The sequence below is a fragment of the Suncus etruscus genome, chromosome 15 (assembly GCF_024139225.1).
Source record: "Suncus etruscus isolate mSunEtr1 chromosome 15, mSunEtr1.pri.cur, whole genome shotgun sequence".
NCBI lineage: Eukaryota > Metazoa > Chordata > Mammalia > Eulipotyphla > Soricidae > Suncus > Suncus etruscus.
Genome location: NC_064862.1, coordinates 80,819,233 through 80,841,224, shown reverse-complemented (window position 1 = coordinate 80,841,224; position 21,992 = coordinate 80,819,233). Strand labels below are relative to the sequence as shown.

At 38.7% G+C, this 21,992-nt stretch overlaps 1 protein-coding gene and 1 pseudogene across 1 annotated transcript; one reads left to right on the top strand and one right to left on the bottom strand.

Annotated features, from left to right (window-relative positions):
• Positions 1 to 3,233: 3,233 nt before the first annotated feature.
• On the top strand, positions 3,234 to 4,198 carry LOC126030013 (olfactory receptor-like protein OLF4; annotated as a pseudogene).
• Positions 4,199 to 15,936: 11,738 nt separating this feature from the next.
• Positions 15,937 to 16,902, bottom strand: LOC126030011 (olfactory receptor-like protein OLF4). Its single transcript, XM_049788224.1, has one exon. The coding sequence runs from the start codon at positions 16,900 to 16,902 to the stop codon at positions 15,937 to 15,939; it is 966 nt and encodes a 321-aa protein (XP_049644181.1).
• Positions 16,903 to 21,992: the final 5,090 nt, after the last annotated feature.

The window sequence follows — 21,992 nt, the reverse complement described above, 5'->3', positions numbered from 1 at the left end:
GAAGAAAGAGAAGGAAGAATAAAGGAAAAAGGGAAGGTAAGGGAGAGAGGATGAGATGAAGGAATGAATAAAGAAAAAGGAGGGAAGAAGGGAGAAGCAAGAGAAAAGGGAAGGAAAGGAAGGAAGGAAGGAAGGAAGGAAGGAAGGAAGGAAGGAAGGAAGGAAGGAAAAAGAGAATTAAGTTAAAATTAGAACATAAGTGCCTTTTTATCCTAGGAGCTCTCCAGAACACTGTAAACTATTTTCCTATGTTCTTATACTTTTTTGTTAGGTTTGTTTTGGCGGTCACACTTGGAGGTACTCAGGGTTGCTTGATGTTCAGGAATCTGTCTTGGTATGATTCAAGGAACTATCTTGGGCACTAGGGATCAAACCCAGTTCAGCCATATGCAAGGCAAATGCTCCAATCACTCTATCATCGCTCTGCCCCACCACCTTGTGCATTTAGATAAGCATGTTTGACTCTGACTTCCTGTAGATGAAAAAAAAAAACCGCATATTAAGAGTGCCTGAAAACAATGACTTGTCATAGCAGTTCATGAGAAACATGATACATGGTCAATTCTCCTTAGGAAATTCATAGGAAAGAAATGTGACTATTATGTGAAAAATGGCTATGCTAGTGAACTTGGAATTCAATGTATTTAAGTTCCCATTGAGCTGAATTAGACATGTACTTTTAGTAAATACATTTATCTCTAAGCATCTTAACTTTTGTATAATGAAATCTCCATGTTTTAAATTCCATTGGGTTGTTGGTTGAGTTTTAGACCATTAAAATAACTCAGCTTAAAATGATAAATAATATATTACTATATTAAAATGATAACAATTATAAAATACTAAGAATAGTCATTTTTACAGTGATACTGTAGAATTTTGTACACCATTTTTTGCAAGTCCTTCCAGGCAGTAGTGACTGCGGCAATCTACAAGGTTGTCAGACTTCTGCAGTTTACAGCTTACTGCAATAAGCTGTAAATCTGCCTTTTGCTTGGCTTCTGCAAGGTTGCAGAGGCCCAAGGCTGCTAGGACTTGATATTGCAAGGCTTGCAGGGGCTCATGGGGCCCAGAAGCCAGGTGGGGTCTCATGCTCACATTAATGTCAACTTGTAGTGACCACTTGCCCAGTACTGAGAGAGAGAGAGCAAAGTATCCTTTTTTATTCCTTCCTGGAGTCTGAGGTCTGCCACTGCTGTCACTGGGGGTTTCAGAGAGAGGGGAAAATTAACTGGAGGTGTGTCAAGGTTCAACTGCCATTACATCAACAGATTTCCCTCTTTTATGTTTAAACACAGAAGGTCTAATATGGAAAGGACAGTTATGGCACCCCTTAATTTGCAGTAGTACAGACCACAATGCCACAAAAGAAAAGAGAGAGAGAGAGTGAGAGTGAAGTAAAATGTCTTCCCCAAAGGAAGTCGGAAGAGGGTGGGTTGGAGGGAAGAGTGCATTGAGAAGTTGAGTGGAAACCTGTTGACACTGGTGGCGGGAAATGCTCACTGTTGAAAGGTGTTATACATTGTATATCTGTAACTCAATCATGAACAACTTTATCTGTGGAAAAAGACTGTATTGTGAACAACTTTGTAACTATGGTTTTTAAATTAAAATTTACTTTGTGATCATTCAAAAATTGAATAAAGTATATAAATAGAAAAATTCATGTAGATTTTTTTCTTGCATTTGGTGAAATTTTTTTTAAATAAAAGGGGGAAATCTGTTGATATAATGGCAGTTGGACTTGGACAAGCCCTTTGAATACACATATGACAGTTGAATCTGGACACATCCCTGGAGACACCCCCTGTCATACCAGTTATAAAAAGAAAAAATTGGATTGTTGGGAGGGGGCCCAGAATGGTGACCAGAGCAGCGCCTGCCAGTTAACAGGGGCCTGGAGTTAAAGAATTGGCAAGATGCTGCCTGCTTTGTATCCATTCTTTTCTCTCTCTCTTTAACCCAGGCCTCTAACAGCTACCTATGGCCAGTAAATTTCCCCCTTTCTCCCTGTGGAGGCTGTAGGCCCAGGCTCCAAGATGTAATAAAAAAGGATACTTGGTCTCTCTCTCTCTCTCTCTCTCTCTCTCTCTCTCTCTCTCTCTCTCTCTCTCTCTCTCTCTCTCTCTCTCTCTCTCGGGTGGGCAGTCACTACAAGTTGGCACCCCTGGGTGGACTCTTGGCCCCACCTGGCAGCTGGACCCCATTGGCCACTGTAGCCTTGGGCCTCTGCAACATGCAGCCTTGCAGCCCATGCAGCCTTGGAGCAGCCAAGTATCTGGTAGACTTGCAGTTTATTGCAGTAACCTACAGAAACCTGGCAACCTTGTAGATAACTGCAGTAACTGCTGCCTGGCAGGGTCTATGGAAAACAGTGGAGATTCTACAAAATTCTACAAAAGGTACCATGGAAAATTGTTTTCTTAATGATAATGCCAAGTGGAGATGAAACAAGTTCCTGACTAAAATATCTTCTATCTTAGAAGATTTTAAGGGCAAAAATGTTCACCCAGGCAAGAACAGAATAGAATTTTATGATGACTTAAATGATATGCTTTAAAGGTGGTTGACCCTATGGCTATTGATGATGCATGACCCTATGATGACAGCTGTGTAAATATCCCCATCCTTGCCCTTAATGTACCTTCTAACTTTTTTTTAACTGTGTCCATTGACAAAAACAATGAGTCCTGTGTCTGGAGCCAGGGAGGGGAAGGAAGATAATTTTGTGATCAATAAATGGTAGTCTTTTTATCTTATTCAGGCTGTTCAGGGTAGGTAGTTTGCAAACTGGACAGGTCACAAAGTATTGCTTTTTGTGACTGATCCTATTAAAAAGACTGGGGAGACTCTATTATGGTAAAGGATCACAAATGAATTCCATCTGGGAGAAGTGAGATCAATTAAGGAGGATATGTCAAAGTTTATCTTCTTTTTTTTTCTGTTATGTTCTGCCCAAAGGTTTTTAACCAAAGAATCAAGCTGTCACTTTAATATTCTTCAGCATGCCTTCTATGCTTAAAGAATGTCAAAATGAGCATTGTTCATGGGTGATTCACCACCCATTCTGGGTATTTCCAACATGTTTTACATTTTGCTATTACTTATGCTCTTTGTACCTGAGCCTTTTTATAAAAGTCACTTGAGATTTGATCATTATTTGGAAAGTCTAATTATGTATCTAAGGTGTGAAATTACTATTTTTATTATTTTCTATAGTCCCATTAAACAACATGGAGAAAAGAAACTTTACCAGAATTACAGAGTTTATTCTTCAAGGATTTTCTGAGGAACCCAATGTGCAACCATTTTTGTTTGGATTTTTCCTGTCCACCTACTTGATTACTGTTCTTGGGAACCTGCTCATCATCCTGGCTATCAGCTCAGACTTCCACCTCCATACCCCTATGTACTTCTTCCTCTCCAACCTGTCTTTTATGGACATCTGCTTGACGACCACCACTGTCCCCAAGATGCTGGTGAACATTCAGACACAGAGCAACATTATCACCTATGAAGGCTGCCTCACCCAGATGGCTTTTTTCATGCTCTTTTCAGGACTGGACAACTTCCTCCTAACTGTGATGGCCTATGATCGCTTTGTGGCCATCTGCCACCCCTACACTATACGGTTATCATGAATCCCCGGCTCTGTGGCCTGCTGGTTCTGGTGTGCTGGGTCACAAGTTCCTTACATTCCTTGATAGAAAGCTTAACAGTGTTGCAGTTGTCCTTCTGTACAGGCACTAAAATCCCCCACTTTTTCTGTGACCTCAAACAGATGATCCAGCTGGCCTGCTCTGACAACTTTGCTAATGACTTGGTGATGTATTTAATATCTGTGCTGCTGGGTGGTGGTCCTTTGACTGGTATCTTATACTCCTATAGTAAGATTGTTTCTTCCATATGTAGAATCTCATCAGCTCAGGGGAAGTATAAAGCCTTTTCCACCTGTGCCTCTCACCTCTCCGTGGTCTCTTTATTTTATTGCACAGCCATAGGGGTGTATCTGAGCTCTGCTGATAATCACAGCTCCCCCACTAATGCAATTGCTTCTGTGATGTACACAGTAGTCACCCCCATGCTGAACCCCTTTATTTACAGTCTCAGGAATAAGGATATAAAAGGAGCACTAAAAATCTGTTTGGGACAGAAATTAAAAAAGACAGGTTGTCTTGGAGATAAAGAATTTCTTTGATCTAACAGAGAAGAAGATAAGTGCCAGAAATTGGGATTTTTTTCCCCCAATGTTGGGTATTATTACTTACTACTTTATTTGTTGAATTTAAATTATTTCATTTAAATTTCTTAGACTATTTTTTTGGGATTTTATGTGTCTTTTATTCTAATTTAATTTTCTCTCTAATGCAAAGGCATTCTAAGAACCAAGAGCTTTCAAGTGCCTCTAATACTCTGTGCCTCAGTATTCTAGGACCTCACACACATCAACACTTCTTTTTTGACCTGGAAGATAAAACACTTCCCTGAGGCATATTGAAATTTTTGTTTGTTTTGTTTTGGGCCACATCTGGTCATGCTCAGGTATTATTCCTGGCTCTGCACTTAGAACTTACTCCTGGTGGGCTACTTGGAAAATAAGCGCAGCTACTATGTGCAAGGCAAGTGCCTTATCTGCATACTATCTCTCTAGCCTTACAGTAATACCCTTATATAAAGATATGACCATATGTATGCTCTTTAAAATAAAGTTTCTCTCAGACTATATTATTGGAGATGACCAAGGTCACTCATAAAAAAGAATCACAGCAAACAACTTTTGCAATCTTTTTTTTTGTTTTTGTTTTTGTTTTGTTTTTGGGCCACACCCGGCGGTGCTCAGGGGTTTCTCCTGGCTGTCTGCTCAGAAATAGCTCCTGGCAGGCATGGGGGACCATATGGGACATTGGGATTCGAACCAACCACCTTTGGTCCTGGATCAGCTGCTTGCAAGGCAAATGCTGCTGTGCTATCTCTCTGGGCCCATCTTTTGCAATCTTTGAGATGGATTAACATGCTACTTTTCTGTTTAAATACAAGTATACTACTTAAGTATAGAAAAGTTCAAACTACCTACAACTCATTTTCTCACAGTACTACACAATAGAGTGACTCACAGACCAGAAGCTGCAACCTCAACATCACCCAAGAGATTGTTAAGGATGCAGAGACCACAGACCCACCATTATTTATTGAGTTAGTCTCTGTAATGAAAAACAATTCAAGATGATACAAATGCACATTTAATTTGGACAAGTGGTGGTATAAAATAGACATTATCACATTCTCTGCTGGATATGTAATTGATAATTGTGTTGGATACTAACTTCTCAATTACATTTAGCAGCCTCATACAAACATTATCTGTAATCACAGATAGACACACCTAAGTCCTAAAAAGAACCTTTGAAAATAAAAAATGAGGAGAGAATTTCCAGTCTGTTTAAATAAATGTCCCACATGAAAATCTATAGTCATAGTAACTTGATAGTAATATGCCCAATGAGCAGTCACCAGTGGCTATAAATAACATTTTTCTCAGTCATTTAACTTGTTCACTTGAATTGGTCATGAGATGATTATTGTTCTCCATGCTGATTCTGGTTTTGGTCCAGAATTTCTCTCTTTCCTGCTGTCCTTTCTGGGCTTCAGTTCCCATCACCAGAAACCCATAAATGGAATTGTGGGAGATCATTCAGAAGGCTTCCTCTCAGAAATTCCAGCCAGGTGTGGATGGTAAAGATGAAGTTCTGAGGAATATAATGGCAAGAAAATTTACTTAAGGTCACTAGAGTCTACCATCCTGAAATAGATGTCAGAGACACTGATTGTGATGTGACGTGATGTAAATGATATGTCATTTATAATGACCAAAGATAGTTTATAAGCGATACATACATCAATATTACTAAAAGGAAATTACAAAAAAACAATACAGTTTAGATTCCTGCAATAAACATACAATCAAAGATCTTTACAATTAATGGAAGTGGGGCAATATTGTATTTTCTGTAGAGCATTTAGCAATTGACATACTTTGTTCATTTTTAAGATAAAGCATATGGTCATATATTTATAGACTAGAAAGACTCAGATCAAGGGATAATTCAAAATACCTTGCAACAATAGTCTTTGAGATACGCATAGTAAGACAATGTTAGATTACTCAGAAGGGCTGTGCTAATTCAATATTCTTTCTATTTGTTTCATTTCCTCTATGGCTAAATATACTTTGGGTGTGATTGACATCATTTTCTCATGTTAAAAGAATATGAAAAAAGTATGAAAGCTCTGTGGGCAGGACAGCATAGGCATATCAACCCAAAAGACTTCAAGATAAACATTTGAAAGACCAATGGCCAATTTGCAGGGTACATCCAACAAGATTCAGATGAACTGCTTCTATTTCTGATGAATGGTCTCCAGAAAGACATGATCAGACTTGAATTGGATTTGGATTTGGTAATTCAAAGCCAACTACAACAGAAATGATACCCTATCTACAACAGGCTAGACACAGAAGGGATCACTTATACTAGCAGCCCGGGGGGCAAAGGAGGGGCTATATGGGATGCATGCTGGAAGCAGTGGTGGAGGGAGGACAACATTGGTGGTGGGAATGCCCCTGATTCAATGTCACTATGTACCTGAAATACTACTGTGAATAATTTGTAATCCACTTTGGTCAAAATAAAAATTATTAATATAAAAAAGACGAGTAAAAAACTGATAGAAAAAATGTAAAGAAGAAAATAATGATCATCTTGATGGCTTCAGAGCTGCAGGGCATATTTGTCAGAGATATAAGCAACTCAATAAATCTATTATTATTATTATTACACTTTTTCAAAGCCAGTTCAAATCCATAGTCCAGTGCATCATTTTTCACAAAAAGTCTCAGACATTTGAGACTTTCAAGCTCCTATCTTTGCCATTAGCTACCAGAAGTAAATGTGCATTACAGAATTGCTTCAAGTTATTTTCCAAAGAAAAAAACTGACAATTGGCAAATGATAACAGGTCTTTTTTTTTTTTTTTTTTTGGTTTTTGGGTCACACACAGCAGTGTTCAGGGGTTACTCCTGGCTCTATGCTCAGAAATCACTCCTGGCAGGCTCGGGGGACCATATGGTATGCCGAGATTTGAACCACCATCCTTCTGCATCTAAGGCAAATGCCTTATCACTGTGCTATCTCTCCGGCCCCAACAGGTCTTATTGTAGTCACTGTAAAGCACAGCAGAGTTCTGTAAAAAGAAATTTGAAATTACCACCTATGTTTTTAATATATCTGAAATGTTTTTACTACAAGGACAGGCAGATGAAAAATTATAGACCTATGTAGACTTCCCCTTAGAAAACCTTGACTTGTCACAATGTTATTTAATTAAAAAAACTCTGGGTCCAGAGTAATAGCATAGTGGTAGGGTGTTTGCCTTGCACACGGCCAACCCTGGATGGACTCCAGTTTGATCCCTGGCATCTCATAGGATCATCCTAGCCTGCCAGGGACGATATCTGATTGCAGAGCCAGGAGTATTTCCTAAGAACCACCCCCCCCAAAACCCCAAAATACTCCAAAACTACAACTTATTTTCTTTTTCAATTCATTGTGGTGAAATAGACAAAGGTCGCTACACAGCCTACTATAAAAACACAACAAAACAATAGTGGTTTAAGTTCGATGCTGAAATCTTTTCAAATTTCCACAGTTAAGAAATCTGTCTTATTAGGCCTGCTGGATCATCAAAACATTAAAGTGATGAAAGCACAAACCCTGATGTCTTCATAAATGTTCTATCCCATTCTCCAATAAAGTTAGTGAGATGAGTTCCTTTTTTGTTTTTTTTTGTTTTGTTTTGGGGCCACACCCTTTGATGCTCAGGGGTACTTCTGGCTATGTGCTCAGAAATCAATTCTGGCTTGGGGGGATCAAATGGGACACCTGGGAATCGAACTGTTGGCCGTCCTAAACTAGCACTTGCAAGGCAGACACCTTATTTCTACCGCCACTGCTCTGGCCCTGAGATGAGTTTCTTTTTATAAATACATGGCCTTATAACATTTTTCCAAAACAAGAGATAGTTTTATATAACAAGAATTTTGATAGACATTATCATTATGTTATAGAAATATAATATGCTTTACAACTTAAAATAATGGCATTTATATATGCCACCTAGAAGTCTTAGAAAGTTTATATAATTTAACTATATTATTTTATAATATGACATGAAACATTTATTACTATAATATATAATTTTAATTAATAAAGATTTATGTATGATATTAGAATTTCCATTATCCAGTGTAAATTTGAAGCTCATGGGGTATATGACCTACTCCAATAAACAACATGAAAGGATTAAAATTGATTCAAGTTTTTTTCAGTTATCATCTGTGATGATATTCACAATGAATTTCACCCTGAGAATGAATTATTTGAAATAGGACTTCTGAAAAATATAATTGTATTTATTAATTTATCTGTATTAAATTACCATAAAATATATTATACATTGTTCATGGTTGAGTTTCAGACATACAATATTCCAACATCTGGGGCCGGCGAGGTGGTAAGGTGTCTGCCTTGCAAGTGCTAGCCAAGGAAGGACCGCGGATCGATCCCCCAGTGTCCCATATGGTCCCCTCAAGCCAGGAGTAACCTCTGAGAATCAAACGGGTGTAGCCCGAAAAATAAAAAAATAAAACACAGAATATTCCAACACTCATCCATTCTCTTCAGGCAGATTTCCTGCCACCAATGTCCCTAGTTCCTCTCCTCCCTCTTCAGCCTACTTCTATGGAAGACACATTTTTCCCTCTCTCAGTCTTTATCTCTCATAACCCCATTTTTCCTTTAGGCACTATGGTTTGCAATAGAGTTTCTAAAAGGGCATATGCACTTTACATCCTTTCAGCATCCAGTTCTTGTCCAGAGTGATTATTCCCAGCTATCGTTGTCATAGCAGTCCTTACTCTGCCTTAATTGCATTGTCCCCAACTCATGGCAAACTTCCTACCATGAAAAAAAATCCCCTAGCCCTCATTTCTATTATCTTTGGATTTTATTCTCATACTATGTTTTTGTAATCCCACAAATAAATTTGATTATTTTATGTCTGTCCCTCTCTCTGACTCATTTCACTCAACATGGTACAACCCATGCCATGTGTATCCATGCATAAGCAAATGTAGTTAATTTATTTTCCTATTGGCTACTGAGTATTTCATTATATAGATGTACCATAGATTTTTAATTTGCACAATGCAGAACACACAGAGAATATAAAAATATGTTAAATATTTATTTCAGTATTATTCACATTATCAAGAATCTGAAATGACTCAAATGACTGAGAACAGGTGAGTGGATAAAAATAACAATAATTTAGGAAATTCCTCCCTATGCATCCAAAAACTACAGAGGCACGGCTGGGCTCAGAACACTCCGCATGCCAGGATTTCTGGGTCTTTGACTGGTATGTTGGGGGCTCTGGGCAGGACAGCTAGCCACAGGCCCCCCCGGGCTGACCACCTAGTCCAGGGGACCAAGATCCCCCCCAAACCTGGTGGGTCTTCAAGGCCACGCCTGGTTAATCGGGCCCTGGGGGGAGGGGGGGAATAAATTCCTCCCTATGCATCCAAAAACTACAGAGGCACGCCCCCCGCGCGTACTTCACGTATTAAGAATATTCCTTATTCTTATGTTATGTTTTACGTATCCTGAATCTTCATTTTGTATTGTGCCCTTTCCCACATCCCTACAAAGCTCTTTTTTATTCCTTTACTCTCTAACCCCCCCCAAACATCTCTAATCTACATTACTCTTTTTAACTTCAGTAGTGTACAAGCCTTATCACAGACCAAAGCCGTGTATTGTGTGTAACAACCCCAAACTGTTTCAAGATACATAAAATGGACACGTATTTCTTTAGAATATTTTGTGTTTTTTCTCTGACGGCTATAATTCTTACTAAATGTTGTCTTATATAGTGATGATTCTAACCACTTTTTATCTTCTCTTTTTGAGCTGTTTAACAAGGAATCTTAGAGAAAGAGTCCCCCAGATTAATGCTTATGTTTGAACCATATCATTGGAATCGTTGGAATTGTTCTTATCACCCCCATATGCGCCAAGAACACCACGTGGCATTGCTCCTTTTTTGCATAGGCACATTAAAATGGGAAAATACTATACATACAAATAAGATCCTATCTAATAGAGATTGGAACAGACAAATCTTATAGTGCAAAGGGACCTTACACCCTGAACATTGACATAACGACCTGGCACAGACCTCAGAAGAAAGGGCATTTCCCTGAACCAGGGAAGCCATCCACAAAACATCCAGGCTGGTCTATAGCATCACCTGGAAGCAATCCTCTACCATGGAAGACTCTACACTGCTCAGACATTGTCCTGCTCAAAAGAGACTTCCATTAACACTGAGAAGACTTAACAACAACAACGACCTGCTTACAGGACAGGGCTCCCTGCATTGCCCTTTGATTGTGAGGTGAAACCAAAGGACGCTCCACATCCTGACTTCAATGTAGGATATACAGATTCCAGGATCTTTAATACAGAAGCTTGATACCAACAACAGAGACTGTGAAAAATAAAAGTGTGTTGGCACTACAGACAATGTCTTGGATTGGACGATCTAGCTTGCCTGGAGCCTAGAGTTGGTCTTGTGCCAGGAACCTTCAGGGGTCGGGTCTTTTTGTATTTAGGCCAAGGTTATTTCTTTCCATGCCCCTCATATTTTGGTGGGCCTATGCAAACAACAATTGCCACTCTAACACCATTTTTACTGTGCTCCTTTGACTCTAATCCTTAAAAAGAACCCACTTAAAATTTGAGGTTAACTTAAGCTAATATGCATGAATATGGAAATGTAAAAAAATGCTATGCCTGTAATGTTTAAGGAGTTATGTAAGTTTTATGGCTTTAGATTGCCTTGTGTGCTGTTAAGAAATATTATAGTGTGTTACAATCTGGGGACTTGAGGGACAAAGTAATTGTACATGGATTCTGTTTTATTTATCTTAATGTTCTTTGGATGAAATTTCAAAGTTAAGATATCAGCAAGGGGACTTCTGAGAATTATGTTATGGATTGTCCTTCCACTGTAACTTTACCTTGTCCTCTTTCTTTGCATCCTTGTTCTCATAATTAAAAATAAAAAAATTAATAATAAAAAAAATAAATAAATTACTGTGCGGTTTAGATAAAAAAATAACAATAATTTAAAGCTATGATCTATTTCTGAACAAAAAAGATTTTGTAGTAAACAAAATTAGAAACTGCAAGAGATGCTTGCATTCCAATTCCCAGAAATATTTTATTTGTTGTTTTTATCATTTTTCTTTATCTTGGATGGAGGTGGTGGTTTGGATCACATTAGGAGTGTTCAGGGAATATTCTCAGCTCTGTGTTCAGTAGTCACCAGTGACAGTGATTAGGGTATCATGTGGTGACAGGGCTCAGACTTGGATTGGCTGAAGCAGCTCCTGCAAGCAAGTGACTTACCTGTATACATTCTCTCTGGTTCTAATTTGTTGCTTTTTATAAAAAGGGACATCAAGGTAGCAGAAGGAATAGGATTTCAAATTAATTGAATATTAGATAAGACCAGTTGTGATTAACTGGTGCAACTCATACACTCAACTTGATCCTCTGAATGTGGTGAGCTGGGATCAGAGAGACTGTAAAAATGCCTTGTTGATGACTTTAAAAGTGGATAGGGAACTATGGACCAGAGAATTTTGCTAGCCACAAGAAACTGAGATCGGTGGGAGCGAAAGTACAGTTGCATAAGGTCAACCTGGATTTGATCCCTGGCATCCTATGTGATCTTTTGAGCATTGCCAGGAGTGATTTCTGATTGCAGAGTCATAAATAATCCTTGAGATTTTCCAGGTATGGCCAAAAAGAGAAAAATAAAATAGAAACTGAGACAGAAAAAGAAACAAATTCTCAGATTCTCTCTTGGATCTTCTGGAAGGAACTCAGTCCTGGCAAGTTTTGATTTATTTCAGAGAAGCTCAAAGATTTCTTACCTTCAAAATAGTAAGACATTTTTTTTATTTTTTCTTTTTCCTTTTATAGTTGTCATGATTTCACATTTAGGTGTGTTGCTCACACACAAGTGTTCGGAGTGCCCCGAAGGTCACATGTTTCACTGGCGCCAGGGATGCAAAAGAGAATGTCACTTGGCGTGTGTGAGGTAGTGCTGAGAATTCAACTTGTAGTTTCATGTTGCAAGGAGTTGTCCCACTCTGCAACATCTGCTCACCATATTTAAATGTATTTAAAAAATATTTCCTTTTTTTTTTGTTTTTGGGCCACACCCATTTGATGCTCAGGAGTTACTCCTGGCTATGCGCTCAGAAATTGCCCCTGGCTTGGGGGGACCATATGGGACGCCAGGGGATCAAACCATGGTCCGTCCTATGCTAGCGCTTGCAAGGCAGACACCTTACCTCTAGCATCACCTTCCTGGCCCCTTTAAAAAATATTTTTATAGCAGGATAAAGAGTATGTCAAAAAATTTACCTACACACCTATATTTATTGCAGCACTATTTACCATAGCAAGACTCTGGAAACAACCAAGATGCCCTTTAACAGAGGAATGGCTAAAGAAACTGTGGTACATATACACAATGGAATATTATGCAGCCGTGAGGAGAGATGAAGTCATGAAATTTTCCTATACATGGATGTACATGAAATCTATTATGCTGAGTGAAAAAAGTCAGAGAGAGAGACAGAAAAATGCAGAATGGTCTCATTCATCTATGAGTTTTAAGAAAAATGAAAGGCATTCTTGCAATAATAATTTTCAGACACAAAAGAGAAAAGGGCTGGAAGTTATAGCTCACCTCATGAAGCTCACCACAAACAGGGATGAGTTTTGTTAGAGAAATAACTACATTTCGAACTATCCTAATAATGAGAATGTATGAAGGAAATAGAAAGCCTGTCTAGAGTACAGGCAGAGGTTGGGTTGGGAGCAGGGAGACTTGGGACATAAGTGATGGGAATGTTGCACTGGTGATGGGTGGTGTTCTTTACATGACTGACAAACAACACAATCATGTATGTAATCAAGGTGTTTAAATAAAAAATATATTAAAAAAAGAAAAAAAAGAAAAAATTTACCTATTAAATGTTTTAAAATCATTTTTATTGTGACCTAAGTGTATTACAAATCTTTCACAGTAACAGTAATATTTAAGATGCATGGTGACAATAAATCAGACCATTTCCACCACCAATGTTGTCCTCCCTCCACCCCTACTCCCAGCATGCATCCCATATCCCCCCCCCATCTGCTAGTGTTAACTATTCTTCTGTGTGTGTAGCTTGTTGTAGATTGGGTATCGATTCTGTTGACATTGACTTTGGGTTTGCTGTTTGAGTCTGATCATTTTTAATTTCCACTCCATGTTCATACGACTGTTTGGTCTTGGTACCCTCCAATTTTTCCCCCTCAATTCATGAGGCAGAACAAGATGATTCATGTTATGTGGTTCTATTGGAAAACAACGCAACAACAACGAAAAGAAAAACAACAAAACTGGGAGGATTCCTTTTAGAGTTTATAAATGTTGATTTAAAAGAAGAAAGGGGGGGAAAAAAACCCAAACCAAACGAAACAAAAACAAAGACCAAAAACATCAGCATCTACAAAAAAAAAAGAAAGAAAAAAGGCACCCAGCTACTAAAACAACCACCATCAAATAATAACTACGAGAACGAAAGTAAATTAAAAAAATGAAATAATAAAAGGAAAAGAAAGAAAAAATAAAAAAGAGAAAAAAAGAAAAAATGATGTGGCAAGGCTTTATGTTTGTTTATTTATTTATTTGCTTATTTTACATAGGCACATTAAATATTGGGGAAATGTTTTTTAAAACTGAATTTAAGCCTTGGAACTGGAGCGATAGCGCAGCAGTAAGGCTTTTGCCTTGCACGCGGCTGACCCAGGATAGCTCTAGGTTCAATCCCCAGTGTCCCATATGGTCCCCAAACCAGGAGAGATTTCTGAGTGCAAAGTCAGGAGAAACCCCTGAGCATCACCAGGTGTGGCCACCCCCCCCCCCAAAGAAAAGAACTGAATTTAAGCCTCTCAATTTATTGTTCTTCCATCCTTTGGTTGTTTTGTAAATTTTATCTTAACAAGAATAAACCATGTAAGAATAATAAAATTATGATCCATAATATTTGTTTTTGGAGGCCACACTTGGCAGTGCACTCAAAAAATCACTCCTGACAGGCATAAAGGACCATATGGTATGCTGGGGATCAACCCAGGTTAGCCATTTTCAAGACAGATCTTACTCACTGTGTCCCTGTCCTGGTCCAGAATCTTAACAATGCCATTTAACATGTAAATATGTTTCTGAATTTGATTAGTAATATAGGGGAAGTAATTGATTATTAAATGTAAGGTCATTCATTATATGCTAACTATAAATTTCCAAAGCTCTGTGATTTATTTTGTTAATTCAATATTAATTATTTTGTTAGCTCAGCAAGTCAGATTTTATTCATTTATTTTTCTTCAAATATCCTTGATGTACATATAAGTTTAGGTATCCATGGGATACTTGGTAATGTATATGTTCTATCTGGATAGAACGCAACATGTCATACATTGGTATAAAAGAAATGGAATTTAATAATGATCAGTCATGTGTGATAGACACACTCTGTAAATAGGAAGACAGTTCACATGATGCTGCTATAGAATGATCTGACATAAATATTTCATAAAGAACTTTCCTAGTGAATTGTGCAATTCCATAGATAAGCTATGCCATAACCCAATCTGGATATTTGATCTTTTTTTGTTTTGTTTTAGGGCCACACCTGGTACTCAGAAGTTACTCCTACCTCTGCACTCAGAAATCACTCCTGGCAGGCTTGAAGGACCATATAGGATGCCAGGGATAGAAACTGGGTTGGCCATATGCAACACAAATGCCTTACCCACTGTACTATTGCTCTGGCCCTGGATATTCAACATTTTAAGAAACATAAGTATTCTAATAACTATCCACTCTACCATTCAATAATAAATTCAATCATAAATAAACTATATAAGACCAGGGTTTCTTATGTGTTTTCCATTCATGACCTGAGAAATTCAACATGAGTAGTGTTTCCAGAATCAATTCAAATTCACAATGCAGTTGACTTTTAATTATTCTTGGTTGTCACACAATCAGAAACCTTTTGCAAATACCAAAATTCCCACAATCCCCACATTCATTTATATGACTCCATGCAAGATTTTGACCCATGGCGTAAGAAGATAGATGTTAAATAATTTGATTTAAGGTGGCTGAAGATAAATTCTTGTGAGCAGATATAATCATCAATGCCAAAAATAACAGCTGCAATTTTTCTGGCACCTGATCTGATTTGGAAACAGCACTCATAATTATTCTATTACTCCAGTTCATTTCACACAATGATTTTAAATAGGCTCTGTTAGGTCTCCAAAAGAGAACTATTGAGGTTGGAAGGACCTGACCTTTGTGCTGTTCCCTATAATACTATGTTTCTCAGTCACATGAAGAATTCTAAAATTCCTTCTGAATTATTCTTTGATTTATGAGGTTGTTATGAACATTAGAAAACACAAAATAAATTACCTTAATGTTATTTTTGTGCCTTCACCAAATTTATAAATGGGAGTGATTTTGTTTTGTCATGGAAAATATTGTATCTGTAGGTAGAAGATATATAGCTGAGCTTTCAAAATAGAATCAGAAAGCTTTCTTGGTTAGAAAGAGAAGAAAACTTAACAAACCAAGTCAGAAAACTGAATACAATGTAATAGAAAACCCAGGAAGTGAATAGAAGTCCTATATCCACAACCTGAACAGATAATAATGTGTGACACTAAAAATTTTCTCTTGTGATTATGAATGCTTAAGACCCAGGACATTGGTTAATTTTAGAGCTGCTGTCCCCAAGAATGTGTTCATAGCCCTCTTTATGTCCTTATTTCTGAGACTGTAGATGAAGGGATTCATCATGGGCATGACAACTGTGTACATCACAGAGGCAATGGCACTGGGGTGTGAGTCCTTGGAAACAGCAGAGCTCAGATACACACCAACAGCTGTACAGTAGGACAAGGAGACAACAGAGAGATGAGAGGCACAGGTGGAAAATGCCTTATACTTTCCGTTAGCTGAAGAGATTCCAGTAATGGAGGCAACAATCTTAGTATAAGAATACACGATCCCTGTGAGGGGAACAGCTCCTGCCATCCCAGCTCCAAAGTACATCACCATACTGTTAATAAAGGTGTCAGAACAGGCACGTTCTATCACCTGATTGAGTTCACAGAAAAAGTGGGGGATTTCCAGGTCTGTACAGAAAGAGAGACGTAACACCATGAGGGTGTGTAACAAGGAATGCAGAGCGCTTATAATCCAAGACACCAGAAGTAGGGTTCCACAGAACCTGGGGTTCATGATGACAGTGTAATGCAGGGGGTGACAAATGGCCACAAAACGGTCATAGGCCATTATAGACAGAAGACTGTTGTCCATCCCTAAAAAGAGTATGAAAAAGTACAGCTGACTGAGGCAGCCTTGATAGGTGATAACTCTACTCTGTGTCTGTATATTAAATAGTATCTTGGGGATGGTGGTTGAAGTGAAGCTTATGTCAATGAAGGATAAATTGGAGAGGAAGAAATACATGGGTGTATGGAGATGGGAGTCAGAGATGGTGGTCAGGATGATGAGCAGGCTTCCAAAAATTGTGATCAAGTACATGGAGAGGAGAAATCCAAATGTGAGGGGCTGTAGTTCTGGGTCCTTTGATAACCCCAAAAGAAAAAATTCTATAGTTTGTGTATCATTGTCTACTACCATGAGATGATTTTTACAACTAGAAATGAAAAAAAAAGAATTGGATTAAATTTTATACAAATGAACATTTCACAGAAACTAAAACTTTACCATTTATTTGTTGCAATTAAAAATAAATTTTCATTTCTTATGTGATCTAAATGCCTTTAAGATCTTTTCTCCCACGAGGTCATACATATATTAGTTTATTGATACATTTTTTTCACACATTTTAGAGCTTGTTGCATACTAAAATCCAACTCTTTTCTAGGCAAGATAACAGGGAGTTACTATTTTCAAGTGATAAAAGTTTCTACTTCCAAATTATATAGATGAATGTAAAGAAATAAAAATTTGTTGTCTGAAATTCAATCAGACATTATGAAAAAAGAGTGGATGTATCAAAGAATATATGATAGTGCTACTTTATAAATAGCAAATTCTGGAAGACTCATGAAAAGTTGTCATCTGTTTAGAGACACCAAGGAATTACTAGCAAGTACATGAGATTATCTGGACTAATATGTGCTCTGTTGAGCAAAAATGAGAATATTTAGCTTTTCCCAGGTATATCAGAATAAATAGAAGGACCCTGTAGAGTGAGTTTCAAGAAAGCATGATGAGAGGTTGCTGAGAAGGTAGAAGCCTGAATATCCCTGATATAGCTATTATTACTTCAAGTCAAGACTCCATTACTCATTGATTATTGGACCTTTAAATTTATTGTCTAGGGGGGCCGGGCAGTGGCGCTAGAGGTAAGGTGCCTGCCTTGCCTGCGCTAGCCTTCAATGGACCGCAGTTCGATTCCCCGGCATCCCATATGGTCCCCCAAGCCAGGAGCAACTTCTGAGTGCATAGCCAGGAGTAACCCCTGAGCATCACCGGGTGTGGCCCAAAAACAAAACAAAACAGAAAACAAATTTATTGTCTAGGGATTAGGTGAATAAAATTGGGTTCCCTATTTACTTCCATATCTATTGACTAAACACTTTGGAATTTGTACTTATAAACTTATTTTGAAAGAGCTAGGACCCCAGATACCTATTTATTTACAGTGAATGTGTTGAGTTTTTTCAACATCAAATTCCATTGTGGCTTCCTTGAATCTCTCAAGATCTATAGTAAATCCCTTTATACACTGATTTCTCTCTGGGCTGTAGCTGTAGACAGCTTGGAATATGCCACCTTCTCTCCCATTCAAAGCCTTACCTGTTATCCACAATGATTGAGCAAATTATTCCTGAATATTTTCTTTCTTTCTCTTTCTTTCTTTTTTTAGGAGAGGTCATAGGGAAGGAAAGAGGTTAAAGAGGAGACAGGAGAGGTCAGAGGGAAGAAAGAGGAAACAAATGGTCAGAATAACGAGACAGGAGAGGTCAGAGGGATGGAAGAGGAAACAAGTGAGGTCATAATGGGGAGACAGGAGACGTCAGAGGGAAGAGACTAAAGTCAGAAGGAAGAGACAGGAAACAGGAGAGGTCAGAGGGAAGAGACTAAAGATAGAGGAAGGGAGGAGACAGGAGTGGTCAGAGGGAAGGGAGAGGAAACAGGTGAAGTCAGAATGGGGAGGCAGGAGAGGTCAGAGGGAAGAGACTGAAGTCAGAGGGAGGGAGGCAACAGGGAGGTCAGAGGGAAGGAAGAGGAAACAGGTGAAGTCAGAATGGAGAGACAGGAGAGGTCAGAGGGAAGAGACTGAAGTCAGAAGGAGGGAGGAGACAGGAGAGGTCAGAGGGAAGGAACCTGAATATTTCCTTAAACATTCCATTGAAAAGGGAAATTTTTGTTCATAATTTAAATATAGAAATAAGACTATGTCATTTGAATTAAGAAGCATCTCTTCCTTTTCCTTAGACTGTGGCTGCTTGGTGCTCACAGTCTGCATCACTGAAACTCCAAATTTAGTTTATATGTAACTAGCAACAAATTAACATATTTTGCATGACAAGTTGATAGAATTGGACCTGGAGTGGTGCCCTTAGTGGTAGGGCGTTTTTCTTGTACGTGGCTGACCTAGGATGGACCTCGGTTCGATCCCCAGCAACCCTTATAGTACCCCAAGCCAGGAGCAATTTCTGAGTGCATAGCCAGGAGTCCCCCGAGTGTCACTGGGTGTGGCCCAAAAACCAGAAAAAAAAAAGTTGATAGAATGGATTCTCAAGGCAGAAGCCAGGTCCCCTGTTTGTGATGTCAGGCTGGGAAAATCTACAAAACTACCCCTGCCCTGTGGGGCCCGACTGTGAAAAATTGTGAGTGCTGCCTGTGTGTGTCTGTCTCTTGTCCTGTTGTGTGAAACTCTTGGGAGTGGGCCAAAAAGAGGCTCCAGAAAACTTGCTCTCCCAGAAGCTCATTCTAGGGCGGGAACGCCAAGGAACTGCTTCATAATGTGAAAACCGGCTATAAGCAGTACTTTGCAGAAGCCAGGTCCCCTGTTTGTGACGTCAGGCTGGAAAAATCTATGAAACTATGCCTGCCCAGTGGGGCCCGATTGTGAAAAATTGTGAGTGTTGCCTGTGTGTGTCTGTCTCCTGTCTGTTGCATGAAACTCTTGGGAGTGGGCTGAAAAAAGGCTCCAGAAGAGCATGGCTGCTCTGCTTCGCTACACGGCAGTGCGCTCTTTCTAAGGAAAGAACACCATCACAACAAGAAGAAAAAAATCACACTAAGAACTGTGCTGGATCACTGAAGCCCAGCATTTCTCTCCGAATTGTCTTCTCTGCTATGTGCTCAGGCCTAAGATTTGATCCTGTGAGAGGCTTCATCCACGAAGGACTCCCCTCCCTTGGAGGCAAGTTGACCCACCCAGAAAGGGTGGAGCCAAAGGAATGTGGCTGCGTACACCATTCAGCCAATGAATACCACCACAACACGTAGAAAAACCTACAATACAAGTGTGACAATGGGGAAACAAAGCTGGCCAGCATCAGACATAGAGAATGAAGATGACATTTCTGATGACCAGATAATGACCAACCAAATAACCAACCTCTCAGATAAGGACTTTAGACAAGCAATATGGAAGATGCTCAACAAACTCAAAGAAACCATGGATAGAGTTGAACAGAACACTAATAAGAACCAAGAAAATATGAAGACAGAGGTCACAAAACTCCAAACTGAAATAACATGTCAACTAACAGGCCTGAAAAACTCAGTAAATGAAGTGAATGACAAAATGGATAAGCTCTGGGACAGGGTATCAGAAGCTGAGAATAGACTTGGTGCTGTGGAAGATGAGATACATAACAATTCCATACAGTGGGAGAGATCAGAAAAAACTTAAAGCAAATGAACAGACAATGGAAAAATTAGTCAAAGAATGGGAACAGATGAAAATAGAAGTCTATGATAAGCTCAACAGAAACAACTTAAGAATCGTTGGAGTCCCAGAGACCCAGGAAGAAAATTTCCAGGAAGAATCAACAGTCAAGAACATCATTAAAGAGAAACTTCCAGAGCTAAAGAATATATGGGATCAAATCCTGCATGCTCGAAGAGTACCAACCAAAAGAGACCCCAGAAAAAATACCCCAAGAGACATCCTAGTCACAATGACGAATCCCACAGACAGAGACAGAATTCTGAAAACAGCAAGATCAAAAACGGAAATTACATGCAAGGGAGCATCCTTGAGATTTACAGCAGACCTGTCACCAGAAACACTCAAGGCCAGAAAGCAGTGGTGGGATATTGTGACAAGACTGAATAAAATGAATGCTTCACCTAGAATACTGTACCCAGCAAAACTCACTTTCCGGTTTGATGGTTCACAGACAAAAAACGACTCAGAAAATTTACAGACTCAAAACCAGTCTTAAGAGAAAAACTGAAAGACCTAATTTAAGACAAGACTAACCAAAAGACATACCAAATTTCGATATAAAGATGGCATTAAATCCCAGGACAATTATTTCTCTCAATGTCAATGAACTAAATGCACCAGTTAAGAAACACAGAGTGGCTAAATGGATCAAAAAATTCAATCCAACATTCTGCTGCCTACAAGAAATGCACCTGAAGAGTCAGAACAAACATAGACTCAAAATAAAAGGCTGGAGGAAAATTATCCAAGCAAACAACACCCATAAAAAAAGCTGGAGTGGCCATACTAATATCAGATAATGCAAATTTTATACTCAGGAAGATTGTAAGGGACAAAAATGGACATTTTATATTAATCAAGGGGTATGTAGAGCAGGAAAAAATCACTCTCCTAAACATATATGCACCGAATGAGGGGCCAGCAAAATATTTAATACAACTGTTGACAAATCTGAAAAATAAATATCAATAACAACACAATAATTGTGGGGGACCTCAACACGGCTTTGTCAACACTGGATAGGTCAACCAGACTGAAACCCAATAAGAATATACTAGACCTGAAAAGAGAAATGGAAGAAAGAGGCCTAGTGGATATATATAGGACACTCCATCCCCAGAAACCTGGATACACATTCTTCTCCAATGTACATGGGACATTCTCCAGGATAGACTACATGCTGGCACATAAAACATACCTCCATAATATCAAGAGGATAGAAATTCTGCAGACTACCTTCGCTGACCACAAGGCTCTGAAATTATTTGTGAATTCCAAAGGGACTCAGAAGAAAAACTTTAACACCTGGAAGTTAAACAGCCTCATACTCAATAACCAGTGGGTCCGAGATGAAATTAAGGAGGAAATCAAAAGATTCCTGGAAACAAATGATAATAAAGACACAGACTATCAGAATTTATGGGACACAGCTAAAGCAGTCCTGAGAGGAAAATTTATAGCTTTGCAAGCACACATCAGGAAGGAAAAAGGGGCTTACCTGAGTAGCTTAATGATGCAGCTCATAGAACTAGAAAGTGCTCAACAAAAGGACCCAAAAATAGGGAGACAGAAGGAAATAACAAAGCTGAGAGCAGAAATCAACGAAGTGGAAACCCAAAAAAACAATCCGAAATATCAACAAAAGCAGAAGTTGGTTCTTTGAAAAAATAAACAAGATTGATAGACCACTGGCAAAACTAACAAAGAAAGAGAGAGAAACTTGATAACTCATATTAGGAATGAAAAAGGAGAGATCACTACTGATATGACAGAGATTCAAAGGGTAATCAGAAAC